This window comes from Pseudomyrmex gracilis, unplaced genomic scaffold, assembly GCF_002006095.1.
Source record: "Pseudomyrmex gracilis isolate BER0280 unplaced genomic scaffold, ASM200609v1 scaffold_205, whole genome shotgun sequence".
In the NCBI taxonomy this organism is placed as follows: Eukaryota; Metazoa; Arthropoda; class Insecta; order Hymenoptera; family Formicidae; genus Pseudomyrmex; species Pseudomyrmex gracilis.
Genome location: NW_018020789.1, coordinates 238,140 through 256,342, shown reverse-complemented (window position 1 = coordinate 256,342; position 18,203 = coordinate 238,140). Strand labels below are relative to the sequence as shown.

Genomic DNA, 18,203 nt, shown 5'->3' with positions numbered 1-18,203 from the left:
ATAATGTTACAGTTTTTCTATTTGAAGGACGTTTTCTACTTTTTTTTTTTTTTTTTTTTTTTAATCAGGGAAATAGCGTTTACAGTGTGCGATTGTAAATTAGTTTTTTTTTTTTTCTAAGATCTACAGACTTAGCACAACTCGCGTATGTTCTTTCTCGCTTTGTTGCTACAAGCCAGTAATATTCGTGCGTTTCCTTGTAAATCCATATTCTTCCACGAATACACTCGCTTCGTATCGCTGAGTGATGGCAAGATGAAGACAAAAAAAAAAAAAAAATAATAAAAAGACATGCAATGAGCTCAAATTTCTCCGTACCAACCTTCGTACCTTTAGTGAGTGTTAAAAATACAAAAAAGGATCTTCAATACCAGATAGACACATTCTAGGAGTCTTTAAAGTCGATTTAATTAATTCCAGTGTGTTTTTAACTGATGCATTTCTCTCTTCGGCGTTTTTGTATTGTGCATTTTTGAAACATTGATATATACGTACACATCATCAAATTAGATGAATCCTCATTGTATGTTTTTTATAAATGTACACCGTATTTCATTTACCGAGTAAAGAAAGTAAAAAAAAGAAAAAACAACAAAAAAAAAAAAACCGTGTTTGCTTGTCATAAAATAATGCAGTTGATGCATGAGAACGATTAATATCTTACTCTGTAATACGACACCGATCATGTTGAAAATTTATATAGTTGCAACAGTCTGAATAGTTCCGATTTCTTAACAATAAAATTGTTTTCAGAAAGAATTTGTGCGTGTGTGTGTGTGTGTGACGTTATACACCAATTTTTATACACGAAATCCTTCAAAAAACATCAACCTCAAGATTCCTCTTCAAACTTTTCCAGATCGCCGCTTCGACAAATCCATCCGATTGAACACAAAGATCCCAGAAAACATCTTTAAATAACAAATATGTTATATAATACTTTTAATTAGTTTTTAAGTTTAATTTGCAACGTAACATTTATTATGACCGTCTGTTCCGTTCACTTTTTTTGTAAAACAAAAAAGAATGAGAAAAAGCAGCCGTGCGTCAAACTGAGGCCAAGAGTCCCATGTGTGAGTAATAATTTTTTAAAAATTTTGAAATTTATGCGCGCTAAAAAATTTCTAGCGCACGCGTGTTTGCGCGTTGCGCATGCTCGCTTCGCGAATGAACTCTGTTGACATGACAGATTTTCTAACCCTCGGAAACGTTGCTTTTTTTCCCCAAACTCTCGGAAGGAATTTATGTGTGAGAAATATTATGTAAAGAAATTCGAACGCCAAGTTGGAGACGTCGAGCGCCTGATCGAGCGCCTCCGACTCGTGGGTGGAAGACAAAAAATTTTCATCAATCAAAAACTTTTTACCTGGGAGTGACAATTTTTTCGCACTCTTCTTCTATGATTTTTATCAAGATCCAGAAGCGGTTGGCCGTGAGATAATTAAGATGAAGACTTTGAACAACGTGAATGTACAAAAAGCAACAGGTAACGCTTGATTACGATTTTACATTGTTGAAGTTTGGTTCATTGTTTGGCAAGAAAATTTATAATCTGACATCTTTTATCTATCATCTGATCTGCAGTGAAGTTGCAACGTAATTGTCGTGGGGTGCTGAAGATTCACCTGTGTCCTCAATGCGGATCCAACTTCGATCGCGCCTCCCAACTTGACTATCATCATCGAAGCATACATCTGGGAGAGCGATCTCACATATGCCAGATATGCGAAAAGGGTTTCTTTCGCAAGGCTGACTTGCGTACCCACTTGAACATCCATTTGGGAACAAACTTTTACATATGCGAGGTCTGCGGAAGGAAGTTCAGTCACGTGTCCAATCTCATAAGGCACTGCAGAATGCACACAGGTAAATTATCAAAACATGTGTGTGACAACTAGAGAGATAAAGCAAGGTGCCATTGTTATTTTTGCTCGCGCACAGGAATCAAGCCGTACTCGTGCTCCATTTGCGACAAGCACTTCACGCAAATTTCCTCACTGGCAAGACACAAACAAATGATACACGGAATACCAAAGGAAACCGCGCAGCAGTGTTGCAATCCTAGTCTCATAAAGAAACATCAGTCACAATCCAGCAACGAAGTATTGAAAGAAAATAAGGTGACGAGAATTGCCAAGAGAATTGTTGAACTTTTTTGTTTGTTTAACCCTTTGCCCTCGAGGCCTTTTTCGCTTGCGCTAACCAGCAACTCGAGACGGTTTCAGCCAAATTCGGGGAACACTTTACAAATGCTTTAAAGACATTTATAAGCAACGCCGCTCGAGTTTCTACTTCAAATCGGCCGGGCGCCGTATCGGCGCCGCTCGAGTTGCCACTTCAAATTGGCCGGGCGCCGAATCGGCGCCGCTCGAGGGCAAAGGGTTAAATGAACAGGAAATGTGTGATAACTTATTTTTTTTTTATGCAGGATCAGTTTGCTGAGATCGCCGAAAGACTTGGATTCATTGACGTGTCGATGAACAAAACAACTGCTTCAAACAACCCCGTTTACGATACATTCAACAATCACGAACAGCAATTCAAGGACAACAAAGTTCCCACAAGTAATTCCGAGAAGGACAATTTTACGTATTTTTTTTTACCGCGAGATAGAGGGCCCGATGCGGATCACGTTCCGAACGACGAAAACACATTGGGAACGTGTTACGCGAACGCGTGTACGGTTCAAGAAACTTGTAAAGACACTTCGATCAGTAATATCGAAGTGAACTTTCATCTCGCCAACGAGGTGTCGGAACCAAAATTTCTACACAAACAAACGGAAGTTATTGATGAAGACAAGAAGTGCAACAAGTCGTTCAACGAAAATGCCGCGGATCAAATGCGCGCGGAACTTTCTAACTCGGGAATATTGAAATTTGACGAGTCCAGGTACTGCAGCGACGCGAACAAGGTAAATCACTTCGATCACGGAATGAGGTCCCAACATTTTGTAAATATTGCCGATGTAACGTGTACTCCCGCAGTCGCGCAAAATCAGAACAATTTGCCGCACGATGACAATCCAGACGGTTTCGGTAACTCGAGCAACGTGGTGCTAAACAACGAGGAACCGATGTTGCGTTTGGTGCAGACCGAGACCGGCGAACAGTTTTACGAATTTGTGATAAGCAACTTGGTGGAAAAGATACAAAACGCGGCGAAGGACACGGAGAACAAGATCGACGAATCGTCGAACAGTTCTGGAGACTCTCGCGAAAAGATTGTCGCGAATTCGAAAGAGATTTTGGAGAAAAATGATCATCATCATCATCATCATCATCAGATCGATCAGCAACAGGATTTGGAAAGTTTTACCGACGAGTTTAATTACACGCAGTTTGATTTTCACGGAGAGGAAAAGAACTTCACCATTCTGTGCGACGACGAGTCGCACGAAAATTTTCAACGAAATCCCAAGGATAACGAATGCGGGACGCAGGACAGAAATGGCATGCAGGTCTACAAGTCCGAGTTTATGGAACTGCTCGAGAACGACTTGCACGTGGATTTTGACAAGTACGTCGAGACGAATCTGGAAGCGTTCGAGAAACTTAGTTACGAAAATTGCAACAGATTTCTGGAGCTCGTGGAGGTCGCGGATCTCGGTATAGAATCGTCGGAGTGCAAGGAGTCCTCGATGATAAGATTGATACAAAATGCGGGCGAGCAGCTGTTGGAATTGTTTCAGGATTCCCAAGCGGTCGAGCAAGATTCGAGCCAGGATTTCGCGCGATCCAACGATCTCGACAAAGACTGTTCGAATATTTTGCTTGACGGCAATAAAACATCCGATTGTCCGAGGACCAAGCCCGACCTGTTCGCGGGCTACATCGAAGACAACGTGACGTTGGAGGAAAATGTAAATAGCAACAAAGCGACGGACAACGTCAGAGAGCACGCAAACGGCAACGATCCTGCCGATGTGACCGGCACAAACAATGACGAGAACAGCGTCAAAGTGTCCGAGGAAACGAAGAAGTCGAAGGTCGCCTTGAAGAAGTTTCAGTGCTCCGAATGCAAGAAAGCATTCTCGACCGCCTACAACTACAAGCAACACATTGGCATACATTTCACGGATCAGCAGAAGTTTCACTGCAAGACCTGCGGAATATCCTTCGCCTGGAAGTCTACCCTGAACAAACACATCGCGAACGTCCACAGTCCGGACGGGCCGCAAAAGTTTATCTGTGATATTTGTCCGAAAGTTTACAGCACCTTGTCACAAGTAAACGTGAGTGCGTCTGATCTTAATTGAACGTAATCAACGAAAGTAAACATACAATGTTGCAAATTATAAAAATTATTACAATTAATTTATATATCAACAAGAAATATATAAGGCCTTACGAGCCATTCGCAGGATGTTTGTGCGTGTACGTATATATATATGCACATGTAACGAATTCTACTTGTAAATTTTTACAAGTGAGTGTTTTTTTGAATTGAAATCTCAATTCTTAAATCACTTACTTGTAAAAATTTACAAGTAGAATTCGTTACATGTGTATATATACAGGGTGTCCCAGAATTGCCGTACAATCTCTCGTAGGCAGGTAGAAGGAGTAAAACTGAGTCGAAAAGTTCTGGATTTCATAATCATTGACGTGCGCCTGGCTAAAGGTCTACGCTGATTGGCCTGATTTACTCAATAATTACTCCTTTATTATAAATAATAGAAAAAAATGGTTCAGGACTTTTCGACTCAGTTTTACTCCTTCTACCTGCCTACGAGAGATTGTACGGCAATTCTGGGACACCCTGTATATATATGTACACGCATAGTGGAGGAAAACAACAAATACTAGAGGGAGGAGGATGAGAGAAGATGTGTATTCTGTGAAATAGGTAAAGATGAGTTAGAACACTATGTAAGATGAGTGTATGTATGCAAAGGAATGGTTTATAAGTTTAGGCGCGGATAAAAAGGAGAGATTAGATAGGATATGGGATGATGATTTACGGCCGATTTCTTCATACCTCTCGATAGCTATCCTCTGGATAAATTCTTCTGAGAACCAATAAGGAGAACCAATTTTGGAAGATATCTTCTAGATAAAGTTATCGAAAACTTATCTAGAAGTGAAAAAATTGGCTGTTAGAGAAGAATAAAAGAGAGATTCTGGAGAGATTATGGAAGGAAAAAGAGAAAAGAAAAAGGGAGTTGGAAAGAAGGAAACAAGAGCTAAGATGAAAGGGTTCTTAAGAGTAAGAGTAAGAGTAAGAGCAATATAATTCAATGATTAATAAATATTTTATGATTTAGGTGTAGGTGTATATATCCAGAGTAGCTTAGGATAAGGATAAAAAGATTAAAAAATAGAATAAAGATAAAATAAAATAGAAAATAGAGAAAGAGGAAATAGAAATAGGAAGAAAAGAAGAAGAAAAAAGAAAAAGAAGACAAAAATGTAAAAAGGCAAAGGTAAAATGTAAAAAGGCAGAAAGGAATAAAGCTATAAAGGTACAAATGTATTTAAGGCTAAGGATAAAAATTGGTTTTGATTTAATTAATTTAATTTAATTTAACTTGATTGGAGTGGAGAGAATTTAAAGGAATTGTAAAAGTAAGTGTAAAAATAAGCGAGAAGTAAGGTGGTATGTAACGTATGGAAGGATGTGTGAGAGTAGACTTATTGTAAACCAAGTCCCCTCCTTGTGGCCATACAGGCTGAAGTGTCTAAATCAATTATATATATGTACACGCGTAGTTTCCGCAACAAACATCCTGCGAATGGCTCGTATCGGCCTTATTATATTTCTTGTTGACAATTTCAAACGAGCCTCAAGTCTTAAATTGTTTAATTTATAATATATGTTTTCAGGAACACGTGAAGCGGGACCATTTGAAGCAGCGCGACCACATGTGTCTGCATTGCGGCAAGTGTTTCTTCAAAAAGTTCGACCTGAAGACTCACAGCCGTACGCACACGAACGAACGTCCTTACGCGTGTCGCGTTTGCGGTCGCAGTTTTCATCATCAGAGTCACATAATACGCCACGAGCGCACGCACTCGAGCGAGAGACCGTTCGCGTGCGACGTGTGTCAGAAGACGTTCGCCCAGTCGAACTCGCTCAAAGCTCACAGACGTAAGCACCGACCGAAGCAGATACGCGTGGATTTTCTGGATTGTCAACTGGACGAGGACGATCCCGTCGCGCTCGCGGCTTGTTGAGGGAACGCCAACGTGAAATAAATAAACAAACGTATATATTCATCGCTCGTCCAAGCGCTTGAATATATACAGTCCTTAGATAGTTTATACAATCTTATTGAAATAAGTTGTTATCGTCGCAATATATTATTTTTTTATCCCAACCGTTTGACTCGCGAGAGAAAAGGTGTTTCTTTTATAGAATAAATCAATAAATCTCGCGTCGAGAGTTTTTCTCCAGCTCCTGTAAACAGATTTGTATAACATTGTACAAAAAAAACACACCGTGAGAAAGAGAGAGTATATATTTTATATTATAACACACTCTTCTGTTTGTATATTAAATATATTTGTGCGATCAACCCCGGGGGTGGCGGGGGGGAGGAACGAGAGAAAAAAAAGGCGAAGAGGACGGGGTTCGAAAAATTGTATCGGCTTCGAACAAACGCGAATTTGGCGCGAAATCGAGCGATAAAACGCCTTTTTTTTTTTTTGGCGAGCGGGGAAAAGCGATTTGCGCGTTTGGCACACCTGGCGGCGACGGCGACGAGGCGGGTGGCACGCCTTTCGTTACGAAAACCGAATATAAAATTGAAAATAAAAATAAAATTCGCGAGAAGAGCGCGTGCGATATATTTCAAAAAAAAAAAAAAAAACACGCAAGCATCGGGGACAAAATTCCAATTGACCGATCGATCGGTTACGTCGACGCTACCGATCGATCGATCGGTATCGCTCGCGTACGCGAACGATCAATTTTAATAAAAAAAACATTCCGTCCTCTCGCGGCGCGAGATTATTTTCAACGCCCGTTATTCCCGGGAGGAGGAGGTTTCCACGTGCTCGCGAACGACGACGACGATTTGTCGCGGAAAAACCGATTTCGCCGCAAAACCGCGATAAAACCGCGCGTCTAATATTATGGCGTGACTCACGCACGCACGCCGTCGCGATTCGTTCGCGCGAAACGTCAGGCCCTTCCTCTGTTCTTCGTTTCGTCGCGACGGTCACGCTGCCGCGCCTCGCCTACCGGACTCCCGTCCCCCGGTGTCTTCGGGACGAAATCCAAATAAAAAAAAAAAAAAAGAAAATTCCGCATTTCCGTGCGCGCGAAGGCCGATCGGAGCGTGAGGGAGTCTCGCCGTCTTCTAATAATTTTTCCCGTTCCTATCTAAAGTCTCGCGCGAGATCGCACGTGCGAGTCTCCCCCGCGGTCGAGGCTCGATAATCACGCGACGACACACACACACACACACACGCGAAAGTCCTTCTTTTTCCCAGCGGGCCGTCCCTAACCTCAAACGCACGCAAATTTGCGACAAGTCAGCCCGAGTGGTCGGTCGCTGTCTCCGTCTCTCGCTCCTGGGTCCTTCTCTCTCGTCCCCGAACGAACGAGAGGATATGTCAGTTTAACGCGGACGATAAAAAAAAAAACGGGTCTCCGATTACGTTGGCCGTCGCGGCTTTATCCACATCGGGGGTTCAGACGCACGTTCGATTCGATATTTCTTAACCAATCTCACGGATAGGTAAGAAGATCTTTCTCTCTCTCTCTCTCTCTTTCTCGTCGCTTTGTTTACCGGATTTTACTTTTTTATTCCGCGACACGCGTAACGACGATGCGAATTTCCGCATCGCATTTCCGTCCGTTTCGTATCGTCGCGTAAATAAAAAATCGCGACGTCACAGTGGCAGTTTTTTTTTTTTTTCTTTCATTTCGCGCATCTGTCAATAAAAAGTCGATCTCCTCCGCTTGAAGGAGTAATGTTAATTAATAACTACGTGTGTTTTTCTATAAATGTTTACAAGTCTGTGTGCGACACGGTCACGTCATTCTCTCATTGTTTCTTCGCTCCTTGTCATCGAAAGTGCTTGTTTTTTGGTCGCTTTCGCGTAAATTTGTTTTGTTTATTGCATCTTGTATTTGTTTTTGTTTTTCAAACGTATCCTTGAGTTTGTTCTTGCTCCCCGCTCCTTATCTAAGCAAATATATAGCTTTGCGTTATAGAGCATTGTTGCAACATTGAGATAACTAAAGCCTCGCGTTGAGAAATATCTTATAGACAATTGAAGTTTGAGGAGATATAAATTGAAATTGTTAATAAACCCCAAACGACGCAACAGATATTATGTAATTCGTAAGCTTTGTTAACGGTATGTAAATTTTTGTATTCTAGCAGAAACAGAAAGGAATGCCACGTAGCAAACGTAGGGGGCCTTCGAGCACAAACCACAATCACACTCCAATTGATATGTCGGTATCGGGCGCACACGAAGACAGTTTACCTAGGCATCCATCCAAACGACTAAGACATACCTCTAGGTATTCATTTCAAACTTCTGTTGTTTCAACAAAATATTTACACAGAACAATGGCTCTTAGACACAGATGTAGAGGTGATAAGATTTTAAACTTTGTTTATTATATAAAAGTAAAAGTAGGAAGAACGTTTTTTCGACCTGTGGTTTAGGTCATTTTCAATACAATCTAAAAGTGTAATAATTTATATAATATATAAAGGGAGCGCAAGTTTATAAAAAAGGTCTAGTTTAATGGACTTACAAAAAGTGCTGGCAATTAACGCCGGTGTCTGTTTCATATTACCACTTACTCTTGTTGTAAACAGACACACACACACATTTGTACCGTCTGTAATAAGATTCTTATATACATCACAAGTTAAAAAAAAAAAAACTAAGAAACGATGTACAAGCGCGACACAACAACAGTTTGCCAACGCGAACGTATCATATTTTTATTACAGCGCGCGACGATACACGAGAACTGACGATGTGTCCAGTGTGTCCGCGTTTTCTCAAAAACGCTGCATCACTTGGTTCAGAGAATACACCTCGCCGGATGATCCGGACACGCTCGGGCCTGAGGGAATGGAAAAGTTTTGCGAAGACATCGGCGTCGAACCGGAGAACGTAGTAATGCTCGTTCTTGCGTATAAAATGAACGCTCGCCAAATGGGCTTTTTCACACTCAGCGAATGGCTGAAGGGTTTCTCGGAACTTCAGTGCGATTCCATTATTAAAATACAACAAAAGCTCGAGTACCTAAGAAATCAACTAAACGATCACATTACGTTTAAAGGCATATACAGATATGCTTACGATTTTGCCAGGGTAAGTAGAGAGGAGAGAGGAGAAGACAAACAGGTGTGCGATAAAAAAAAAAAAAAAATATCTTCCGTGCTGCTTTGTTTGTTTGTTTTTTCTTTTAATGTTTTTTTTGTTTGACCTCAGCAGGATAAAGATCAACGAAGTATGGACATGGAAACCGCAAGAGTGATGTTACAGCTGCTTTTGGGAAAACATTGGCCATTGTTTACACAGTTTGCTCAGTTCCTAGATCAATCTAAGTACAAAGTGATCAATAAAGATCAATGGTGCAACATTTTAGAATTTTCACGTACAATCAATCACGATTTATCTAATTATGATTTAGACGGAGCGTGTAAGTCCGAATGAATAAAATGCTGCATTTTTTTTTTTTTTATTATAACGACAGATTATTTTATAACGTGTATTTTGTCACGTGTCCTAACGCGCGATTCTTTCAGGGCCAGTAATGCTTGACGAATTTGTTGAGTGGTTAAAACTTCAGCGAGGCGAGGGAGCGATATCTACAGAAACAAGAGGCAGCTGAAACCTCTTCTAAGAATAGTCCCAATGAACTAAGAATAATTTGTTTTTTTTTTTTTGTTTTTTTTTATCATGATGTTCTATTAATAACAAAATTTCTGTTCATAAAAATCGTATTCTCACAGTTTCAATTACATAGTTCAACAAAAATTAAATTGTTTTCACACGTTCTACGAAGAGAAAGAAAGAAAGAGAGAGAGAGAGAGAGAGAGAGTAATCGTTTCTTGTACTTATAAAAAATTGTAAATTATTAATTTACTAACTCTAGCTTGTTCGCAATCTTAAGATTCTGATTTTTTTTTCAAATTTAATAATGTAATATATATATATATACGAGAACGTTTCTGAAATTAAAAACACAATCGTCAAGAATGAAAAGAAGCTATGGGTTGATAAATTAAAATTTATATAACTTAATTGTACAAAAAGTTATATTTAAAAAAATTACCAATGTGTCTATTTAAAAATTTAATAGTTTTAATAATAAAAAATTAAATATAGTAGCTCTTTTAAAGCTTTGTAATTTGTTAAATAGAACTGACAATTTTTTGGAATTAATTTGTTGAAAAAAAAAAAAAAATATCGTGTGTTGCAACAACACGTCACGTATTTTATTTGTTTCGACTTTTAATCACGGATCGTGAACAGAAAAAAAAAGTGCCGAAGTGTTTTTCTCACTTGTTCGATGTGGCAAGTGCTTTCGGGAGTTGCTGAGCAGAGATTTGAAATTTGTAAAGTTTGTCGAAATTCCCCAAATACTTCGTTTCGAACAATAAATGTTTGTTTTGAGTTTTGTATGTATGTTGTTTTTTTGTAAAGTTCTTATATATATATATAATAATAATTGTGGTTGTTATAAAAACCGAATCTGCTTTTAGCAACCTGAGAAAAGCTTATCTAATGTTTGTCTATGTGTAGATCGAGAAAACGAGAAATGATTATTCTCTCGAGTGTGTTTTCGCCGGATTATGTTATAAAACACATATATTCACGCTATTTTTTTATTAAACTCTAATTAAGCGGTGAACTCTACGCTGTGCCGGAAGTATTCTCGCTTAGAGATTTTGGCTGCAATTAAGAAAGAAATGTTAGATTGCTTAACCGTTCATCGTGTGTGTACGTGCCGCCAGTTCTTTCTCTTCGAGCAGCCCACACGATTTCTTTTACCATTAGAGAACTTCGAATCTCACATTTATAAACTTTTCATTGCGACGAATTACGTGTTTCAGCATAGCGCAGAGTTCATTGTGCTAATGTAAGTAGCTCTTACCTTCAATATAATTTGCAATATCACTTAAAGACTCGTTTGAAAAATCCTCATTTCAACGCTCTCGGTTTACTTATCACGCCAACTTTTTAGTTGTTTCCAGAAATTTGTCGCAGAAAAAAACACTCTTGTGATTGCAAATAAAATACTATTTTGATATAAGGTTTACTTGTGCAATTTGTAAACAATTAATAATTTGAGATATCAAATTCGAGATGATGATAAGTGAGTTGGGCTAAAATATGGCGTTTTTCGAACTGAGTGAACACATTTCACGACGATGATTGCCATTTGACTTCCGGTGATTGTAGACTGCACATTTCGTAATTGCAAATTAAAAACAAAACAAACGTTTCTTATTACGTACTTCTTTATATGTGTGTGTGTGCGTTGTTTTCTCTTGTGTTAGTTATATTATTTAAAAATAAATTTATACAAGCTCTACAAGCCACCTTCCACCCCCCCCGTAACGACTTTCACATTCCACGTCACTGAGTAATAAATCGAAAAACTTGAAAATTGTGTAATTTGGAATTCGCGCGGTGTTTGCAAATCTTTGTGGAACAGATTTTGCGTTGAAGTATTTTCAGTAAACTCTTTGCGCGTCCGTTGTGAACAAAAAAAACAATCTTTTTACATGTAATTTTGATTTTTTCTGTTTTTTGAAGAAAAAATTGAGTACGTATGAAAATATTGTCAATGAAAAATACATTGAAAGAAGTACGCAAAAATATTACTAAGTAGGAATAATTGGTGAGATAATCCATACATTATGCAGGTGCTACTACACAACGTTTAGTACTTTAAAGGCAGTTTAAAAGTGTCAATATCATCATGTGCTATTTAGTCAGAATTAAAGAATTCTGGTAAATGTGTGCTAAAAAAAAAAAAAAAATTATTGAATGTACGTTAGAATTAACAAAATCTTATTAAAACCAAAAAAAAACCCACGATATTTATTACATACGAGTATATATTTCTCAATCTCTTTCAAAAAAAAAAAAATAAAAAAAAAACAACTTATTGATATATTTACAATTTATGCTTTATCGAATTAAGGAAGATTTGTTAAACGAAATAAATATGTTTTGTAAACGATTTTATTTGTAAAAAAAAAAAAAAAAACTTCCACTAATTAATCTCTGTCCGTATCGATTTTAGACGTCTTTGTTTTTCATCCAGTAGTCTTAATGTATGTATATATACATCAAATTGTTACCAACCCATTCAATTTCTGCGACTATCTTCAATATTTCGAAAATTTTGAATTTTAAAAAATATATATATATATATACATAAACCACACATTCTTACATCGACACATTTTCGCGACAATTTCGAAACCGATGTATATGATGAATTATATAAGACAACTATGTAAAATATATTAGTTTGATAAAATGCTAATCGCTTCTATTTAATAAAATTGTGAAAACTGGCTCGTCCTATGCCGGTGAAAAGCGCGCGCGCGCGCGCGTATGTGTGTGTGTGTGTGTACGTATGTAAATGTGTGTGCGTGCGTGTGTGAGAAAATTAACATTGAAAATCACGTCGAAAATAAACGACACACACAAGAAAGAAATCAACAATTGACAATATTAAGGAATTTAAAACATTCGGTTGTTAAATTAAAAAATTTCAATCAATTCGAGAAAACATCTGCGTGTGTATATTTCTTCCGTGTGTATATGTTACAATTTTATTGTAAAGAATGCAACAAGCCATACTGTGTAACTTTCTTCTTATAGTTTCTAGATACAACAGACAAAAAAACGTATCTGAGGAGGATATATTCGTTGATTAAATTTGTAAAAAATTGGCACGTGCCGCAAAAAAAAGAAGTTAGAGAGAGAGAGAGAGAGAGAGAGAGACTTGGGTGTGAGAATTTGCAATTTGTTCGAGATCGCTGCAATGTTACTGCCACTTGGAGAATGTAATGTATCGGATGATAAGGAGCGAATAAAATACCTTTTTAGTACTTTATCATTCTCTGATCGCTGATTCTTATAATTAACATTGTAGATAATATGTTGACAACACAGAGAGACCCTGGAAGAGTCTTTTAATCCGTAAGTGTTTTTAATTGTATAAATAATACACGCAATTTTTATTCGATATTTAATACACATTTTTTTTCCAGGGCGTTGCTTATGTACACTACGTGAGAAAACAAATTATATAAAAAGACTCTCTTAAGTTCGATAAGAGAAATAGAAGGAGACAATATACTTATTTAAAAAAAAAAAACTAATGTTTCTATTTTCTACGCTGTAAAAAAAAAACTTATATTGACCAAATATCTCACTTCGCTCGCAGTTTTCGATCGAGTGAAGATCACGAGAAAAACTGACACTGTCCTAGAGTAAAGATAGAAATACTGGTGACAGTAAGCGCGAGACATAGATATCTGCCTTTAATCGGTATTCGAAATAATCTAGCGCACATTCTCAAGGATGACGAGTACAGAAGTATGCTGTCGAGATCCTCTCCCGGGGTGGACTGATAGACGAACGGTCGTATACGTATCTCGTGTCCCACGGCTCGGATCATGGAGCAAGCGCTTGTTAAGCGCGCAGCCTGAATAAAGCATAAAACATGGTCAAAGAAAACAGTCCAAAGACAAAGACACACGCGTAACAAGACGCACCTGTATGAACGGAGCTATCGATATCAGGATCCAGAGCGTGACGTTCCACGCGCTGACATTCGTGACCGGATTGTTGTCGTCCGTGTTGTTTACGTAGTACTGAAACAACCACACCGTGCCCGCAATCGCCCAGGATAAATTGACGAAAGTGTAGATGCACACGGCCGGGCCTAAATCGTCATTGAGATATTTCAGCAGCTTCTTGAACTCGTCGATTGCCTGAAAAAATCGCGAACGAAAAGAAATACGTTGAAGTTTTATTCTCTCTGTAAAAAATAGAAAAAAAAAAAAAAAAAGACAATTATTACCCCCAGAAGACACGAACCCTCATCCACTCGATGGGCGGCAGAACGTGTTGGAGCAACTTCCCGCGTAGGAAGTAAAGATGCGACATCAACAGCTGACCCTGCAGACAGTAACTCGTTATTATGGTGGCTTGGACCATGTCGTGCCACAGAGTGCAGATGACCAGAAGCACTTTCAACGCCGTCTTCACTTGACCAGGACTACAGAGAGAGAGAGATAGAAAAAAAACACCAAACTTAATTTTTTTTCTACACGGCAACGTTTGAACATCTCACGTGTGTGTGGGAAGACACGCGTCGATCGATCCAACGTCTCTCACCTGTTCTCCATCCACTGAAATATGATATTTCCCTCCGCCATCTGAATGTTCATCGTGACCAACGCCATGATCATCCAAACTATGCTCAAACCTACGAACAGCCATAGTATGTGCACAAGACGCTTCTGATTGCCGCGATTTATTGGATTTGTCGAGAGCAGAAACGCTCTCTCCATCAGATTTTGCAACTGCTCGTTCTCCCTGATGCGAAACAGATATATCGTGTACAAGTAAGCAACCAGATGCAACACGCTCGGTATCAGATAACTGAATATCATATTTCCGCTGCACAACGGCTTTTGCGTGTCCTCGCCTTTTAAATTCGGCAGGCCTTGATCCGCCGACACCAATACCTTGTAACAGAATCCCCGATCTCTCCTGAAAATTGTGTTGTCTGAGATTTATCAGTTGTGATCAACTCAGGTCGGATCAAACACTATACGAAGTTAGGTTTACCTGAAACAAGCCATGTACTGTAAGATGTATCCGATACATATAAATAAAGTGACCTGCGTGGTGTGGAGATTCGCCAAAATCATACAACGCAAGGAATGATCGGAATCGTCGCTGCTGGTCGGCCTCAATCCCATCACTCCCAACAGTCTCAGATACGGTCTCAGTATCTTGTGCTTGCAGTAGTGAAGCACCGCCGACGTGCTGATAAAGTTTTCATAATCCTCCGTGATGTCGCCCATCTGCTGCACATCGTCAAAGTTTTTTGTCGGCAATTAATTCGCCGATCTCTTAATTTTTCCAAAAAAAAAAAAAGAAGTCGACTTACGCCGTTGCTTTGAAAAGACAAACTTGTCGACGTTGTTATGCTCGCGACCACGGACGCCATGGGTTCCGTATGTTCTCCGTGATCCTCGTGATTTCGTTTCGACGGATCCTTGCCATTCCCGGTCTTCTCAGTCGGGGAGAATTCACCCGCGAATAATCTTTGCATCTTCGAGATTTACAAACACACACGCGAGAATAGATCTCGGATTATCGCGCGGGGGGAGGGATTTGTTTACATCAAAATCTCAAAACAAAATAGTCCGCGCGATAACTCACTTGAATTTTGCGGCCGTCATTGTTGCGGCACGAGAGAGGTAGAGTTTGTATTTGAATTGTGATTATCGTATCTCAGTACGCGCGCGCCGAGCGACGACGATTACAACAAGATTACGTGTGCGATTTGGGAGCAAACGAATTTATCGTGTCTCGATTTTAAATCTAAGTTACAGTAAACCGCAACGCGCACACACGCACGCACTCACTCACTCCAACGCCATTTGGAGCTTCTCGCCGGATCGTAACTGTTCTTGAACTTCGGAAAAATACTTTTATCAACAGTCAGATAATGGACGGCTGTAAGTGGACTCTTAATTATATCGGTTTTCTGATGACATTTCACCTTCGCTCGGAGATATCCGTGCGCGCGTCCGCCGAACTAAGCGAACCAATCGTTCGTTGTATATTAATTACAGGAATTCAACATATCAGACACACCAACGAGCTTCGATATTTTACAAGTAAATAAAAAAAACATATATTTACACAATTTTGCTATAGAGATACTTTCGTATATATAAATTATTACTGGAAAAACATTTGTTTTTGCATAAAACAAATTGTTTGAACTGATTTTTTTTTAAATTAATTTTCTCTTCTTGAAAATGTTTCCCACAGGTCGCAACACGTTGTACTCCCTTCTGTGACGTCTCTGTCTCTCCGCGGGTCGGTTTTTCTACACAAAAAAAAAAAGAAAAAAAAACAGAAATTAATACACGCCGACAGGAACGGTTCGATTCGATTGAAGCGAGCAACGTTGGTGGCGATCACGTACCTTCCGAACGACGAAGGTCATCTCTCTGCTGCCGCGCGATCCGTACACCTTCACGTCGTTCGTCCTCTCCCTTGCCAATCTCACCTCGAACGTTGTCCTACAAGAACGAATTAAAAAAACGCGATTAAATTTGGAAATATTTTTCAACAACACTTGAGAAAAACGCTTGGGTATATCTACTTGATCTGTTTTTTCTTCCCCGGCTCGCCTTCCTGGAAGACGAACTTCGTTTCGTCATTTTTCGTTGCTTCCTCCAACTTCGGCTCGTTTATCTCGGAAACATGATCATTTTTCTCCTCGTTCTCCTGTTCCTTGATTCTCTCGTTGCGTTTTATCGTTCGATAATTCTTGCGCATTTCTCTGACCCACAATTTCTCGTCGTCCGAGCTGTCGTCGTCGGAACTGTCGCGTATCAAACTCTCGTCCGAACTGTTATTGCCTTCGGGTGGAAAAAAAAAAATGTAATTGTAAAACCATTTGTTTTTTACACACACAGAGTTGTTTGGATAAATTGGAAATTCTCTTACCTTTTCGTTCATCCGCGTCGAGTTTGTCTCGCGCTTCTTCTTCTTTTTCTTCTTGTGTCAATTTCTTAGCCTTATCCTTGTTAAGTTGAGAAATAACGGGATTCAGCAGAGCGTACTCCTCGGAATTCTTGTCGATCTGGAAATCGGGATTGCTGAAGAGATCTTTGAATCGCTCGTCGTTCAGCAGATTCGACGACGCTTGTTTCTTCTTGTTCTTCGCGTTTTTGTTCTCCATCAGCTTCGCCGCCAGCTCCTGATTCACATTCGGCAACTTCTGGATCTGTTTAAAAAAACCAACGAGTTGTAAGAAACGCGTCGAATTTTAGCTCTGCCTCAAGTTAACGTGAAATGATTAAAAACTCGAGACTTGTACCTGCACTCTGCTGGCGGCTTCCTCTCGGATCTTCTCGCGAATCTTCCTCTTCTTGTATTCTTCGAATTCGAACGGTTTCATGACGTCTCTCGCTTTTCTGTAAAGTCGAATGTCCATGAAGTAACCGTGCATGTAAGCTCTGAGCAAATTGGTGCCCTTCAGATGCGCAAGATCCAATTCCTCCAGTTCTTTCTCGGTCACGAATTTGTAATCGTCGTAGATAATGTCGTAATTCAGTTCTTCCAGTTCTTCCGTGAGATTGTCGAGAAAACTGCACCAGTAGGGCGCGGGCCCGAGACCGGGAATGTAATAACTTTGCATCTTTTTGGTTTCGTTAGCCATCAGCAGCATGCCGGTGTTCGGTATGACGCACAAATCATTGAAGTCGTACTGAGCTTCTATCGAAGTATAAAGTTTGCCCTAAAAAAAAACACGCACAAAATTTTTTTTTCTTTTTATAAATTTTAACAAACTAGTTAGTTAGTTAACAAGAACAAAAAACACAAAAAGTCTAACACTCACGGTATCTTTTTCCCATATCTTTACAATGGAACTGTCCATGGAGTAAACGAGATCCATTTTCTGATGGAAATCGATGCATTTGATCGGCAATCCGTACATGTGGTCCTTCGTGTAAAACGGTTTATTGGATCTTATATCGTACAGCTGCACTTGTCCCGTAGATGTGCCTACTCCTAGATGCAAACCGTCTTGAAACTTCAACGCGGTGACCGCAGAAATAGCGTCCAAACTAAGTAAGAAAAAAATAAAAATCGATTACATATCGATCTTTAAGGCTGTTTTCGATACACACACAAATTCTTGTATCCTACTTGTTTTGAATACAATTGAGAGCACAATCGAGCGTGCCTACTTTGCTTCTCGCTCTCGGATCCCAGGCTTCAACTTTTCCTTCTTGAGTACCGACTATGAGCAGGTGATGCACCGGATTTATCTCACATTTGTTTATCGACGATGCTTCCGATTCAAACGATTGTAAAAATTGACCACGTTCAAGATTTATTCTGTATATGTGATTGCTGTATCAAAAATTATCTTGTTTATTTAACAGATAAAATTATATATAATTATATATTATATATAATATATAATTATATATAATATAA

The 18,203-nt window shown here is 39.2% G+C and overlaps 4 protein-coding genes and 1 long non-coding RNA gene across 13 annotated transcripts in view; 2 read left to right on the top strand and 3 right to left on the bottom strand.

Moving 5' to 3' along the window:
• Nucleotides 1-39: 39 nt before the first annotated feature.
• Nucleotides 40-1,451, bottom strand: LOC109858452. The gene is made up of 2 exons (XR_002250617.1): nucleotides 1,367-1,451; nucleotides 40-911 (listed from the first exon to the last, which is right to left on the bottom strand). It is a non-coding gene; the product is annotated as an uncharacterized LOC109858452 (long non-coding RNA).
• LOC109858449 lies at nucleotides 924-6,395 on the top strand. Of its 2 annotated transcripts, XM_020435710.1 has the most exons (6): nucleotides 924-1,073; nucleotides 1,190-1,486; nucleotides 1,585-1,866; nucleotides 1,942-2,120; nucleotides 2,429-4,234; nucleotides 5,826-6,395. In XM_020435710.1, the coding sequence occupies exons 2-6, from the start codon at nucleotides 1,447-1,449 to the stop codon at nucleotides 6,174-6,176; spliced, it is 2,658 nt and encodes an 885-aa protein (XP_020291299.1). In that variant the 5' UTR covers nucleotides 924-1,073; nucleotides 1,190-1,446; the 3' UTR covers nucleotides 6,177-6,395. The 2 variants fall into 2 exon arrangements, with proteins under 2 accessions (XP_020291299.1, XP_020291298.1); XM_020435709.1 differs by having other exon boundaries at nucleotides 924-1,486.
• Nucleotides 6,396-7,213: 818 nt separating this feature from the next.
• Nucleotides 7,214-10,272, top strand: LOC109858458 (DCN1-like protein 5). 5 transcript variants are annotated; one of them, XM_020435729.1, is made up of 5 exons: nucleotides 7,214-7,684; nucleotides 8,336-8,478; nucleotides 8,921-9,287; nucleotides 9,408-9,618; nucleotides 9,725-10,272. In XM_020435729.1, the coding sequence occupies exons 2-5, from the start codon at nucleotides 8,348-8,350 to the stop codon at nucleotides 9,808-9,810; spliced, it is 795 nt and encodes a 264-aa protein (XP_020291318.1). In that variant the 5' UTR covers nucleotides 7,214-7,684; nucleotides 8,336-8,347; the 3' UTR covers nucleotides 9,811-10,272. The 5 variants fall into 5 exon arrangements, with proteins under 5 accessions (XP_020291318.1, XP_020291317.1, XP_020291322.1 ...); XM_020435728.1 differs by having other exon boundaries at nucleotides 7,216-7,684; nucleotides 8,333-8,478; XM_020435733.1 differs by having other exon boundaries at nucleotides 7,223-7,684; nucleotides 8,333-8,478; nucleotides 9,411-9,618.
• A 2,473-nt stretch (nucleotides 10,273-12,745) lies between these two features.
• LOC109858456 lies at nucleotides 12,746-15,909 on the bottom strand. 4 transcript variants are annotated; one of them, XM_020435724.1, is made up of 7 exons: nucleotides 15,745-15,909; nucleotides 15,127-15,657; nucleotides 14,802-15,043; nucleotides 14,346-14,739; nucleotides 14,029-14,226; nucleotides 13,721-13,939; nucleotides 12,746-13,650 (listed from the first exon to the last, which is right to left on the bottom strand). In XM_020435724.1, exons 2-7 carry the CDS (start codon nucleotides 15,289-15,291, stop codon nucleotides 13,408-13,410), a joined length of 1,461 nt encoding a protein of 486 aa, XP_020291313.1. In that variant the 5' UTR covers nucleotides 15,292-15,657; nucleotides 15,745-15,909; the 3' UTR covers nucleotides 12,746-13,407. The 4 variants fall into 4 exon arrangements, with proteins under 4 accessions (XP_020291313.1, XP_020291312.1, XP_020291315.1 ...); XM_020435723.1 differs by having other exon boundaries at nucleotides 15,127-15,909; XM_020435726.1 differs by having other exon boundaries at nucleotides 14,046-14,226; nucleotides 14,346-14,723; nucleotides 15,127-15,909.
• Nucleotides 15,910-15,937: 28 nt separating this feature from the next.
• LOC109858455 (nucleolar protein 10) overlaps nucleotides 15,938-18,203 on the bottom strand; it is a 3,303-nt gene continuing 1,037 nt past the window's right edge. The window contains exons 5-11 of the mRNA XM_020435721.1: nucleotides 17,910-18,116; nucleotides 17,599-17,827; nucleotides 17,077-17,496; nucleotides 16,704-16,983; nucleotides 16,357-16,615; nucleotides 16,177-16,273; nucleotides 15,938-16,077 (exon numbers count right to left, since the gene is read on the bottom strand). Of these exons, the coding sequence (XP_020291310.1) occupies nucleotides 15,982-16,077; nucleotides 16,177-16,273; nucleotides 16,357-16,615; nucleotides 16,704-16,983; nucleotides 17,077-17,496; nucleotides 17,599-17,827; nucleotides 17,910-18,116 (1,588 nt within the window). The 3' untranslated portion in view covers nucleotides 15,938-15,981. The remainder of the gene's footprint in view (nucleotides 16,078-16,176; nucleotides 16,274-16,356; nucleotides 16,616-16,703; nucleotides 16,984-17,076; nucleotides 17,497-17,598; nucleotides 17,828-17,909; nucleotides 18,117-18,203) is intronic.

Excerpts from the sequence above, each read along its gene's own strand:
- LOC109858449 (XM_020435710.1), top strand. The coding sequence starts at position 1,447 with ATGAAGACTTTGAACAACGTGAATGTACAAAAAGCAACAG. Across the intron at positions 1,487-1,584 it reads GAATGTACAAAAAGCAACAG|TGAAGTTGCAACGTAATTGT; the intron begins GTAACGCTTGAT and ends TCTGATCTGCAG. Across the intron at positions 2,121-2,428 it reads AAGTATTGAAAGAAAATAAG|GATCAGTTTGCTGAGATCGC; the intron begins GTGACGAGAATT and ends TTTTTTATGCAG.
- LOC109858458 (XM_020435729.1), top strand. The coding sequence starts at position 8,348 with ATGCCACGTAGCAAACGTAGGGGGCCTTCGAGCACAAACCACAATCAC. Across the intron at positions 9,288-9,407 it reads ATGCTTACGATTTTGCCAGG|CAGGATAAAGATCAACGAAG; the intron begins GTAAGTAGAGAG and ends GTTTGACCTCAG. Across the intron at positions 9,619-9,724 it reads TTATGATTTAGACGGAGCGT|GGCCAGTAATGCTTGACGAA; the intron begins GTAAGTCCGAAT and ends CGATTCTTTCAG.
- LOC109858456 (XM_020435723.1), bottom strand. The coding sequence starts at position 15,291 with ATGCAAAGATTATTCGCGGGTGAATTCTCCCCGACTGAGAAGACCGGG. Across the intron at positions 13,940-14,028 it reads AGGGTTCGTGTCTTCTGGGG|GCAATCGACGAGTTCAAGAA; the intron begins GTAATAATTGTC and ends CGATTTTTTCAG. Across the intron at positions 13,651-13,720 it reads CGATAGCTCCGTTCATACAG|GCTGCGCGCTTAACAAGCGC; the intron begins GTGCGTCTTGTT and ends TGCTTTATTCAG.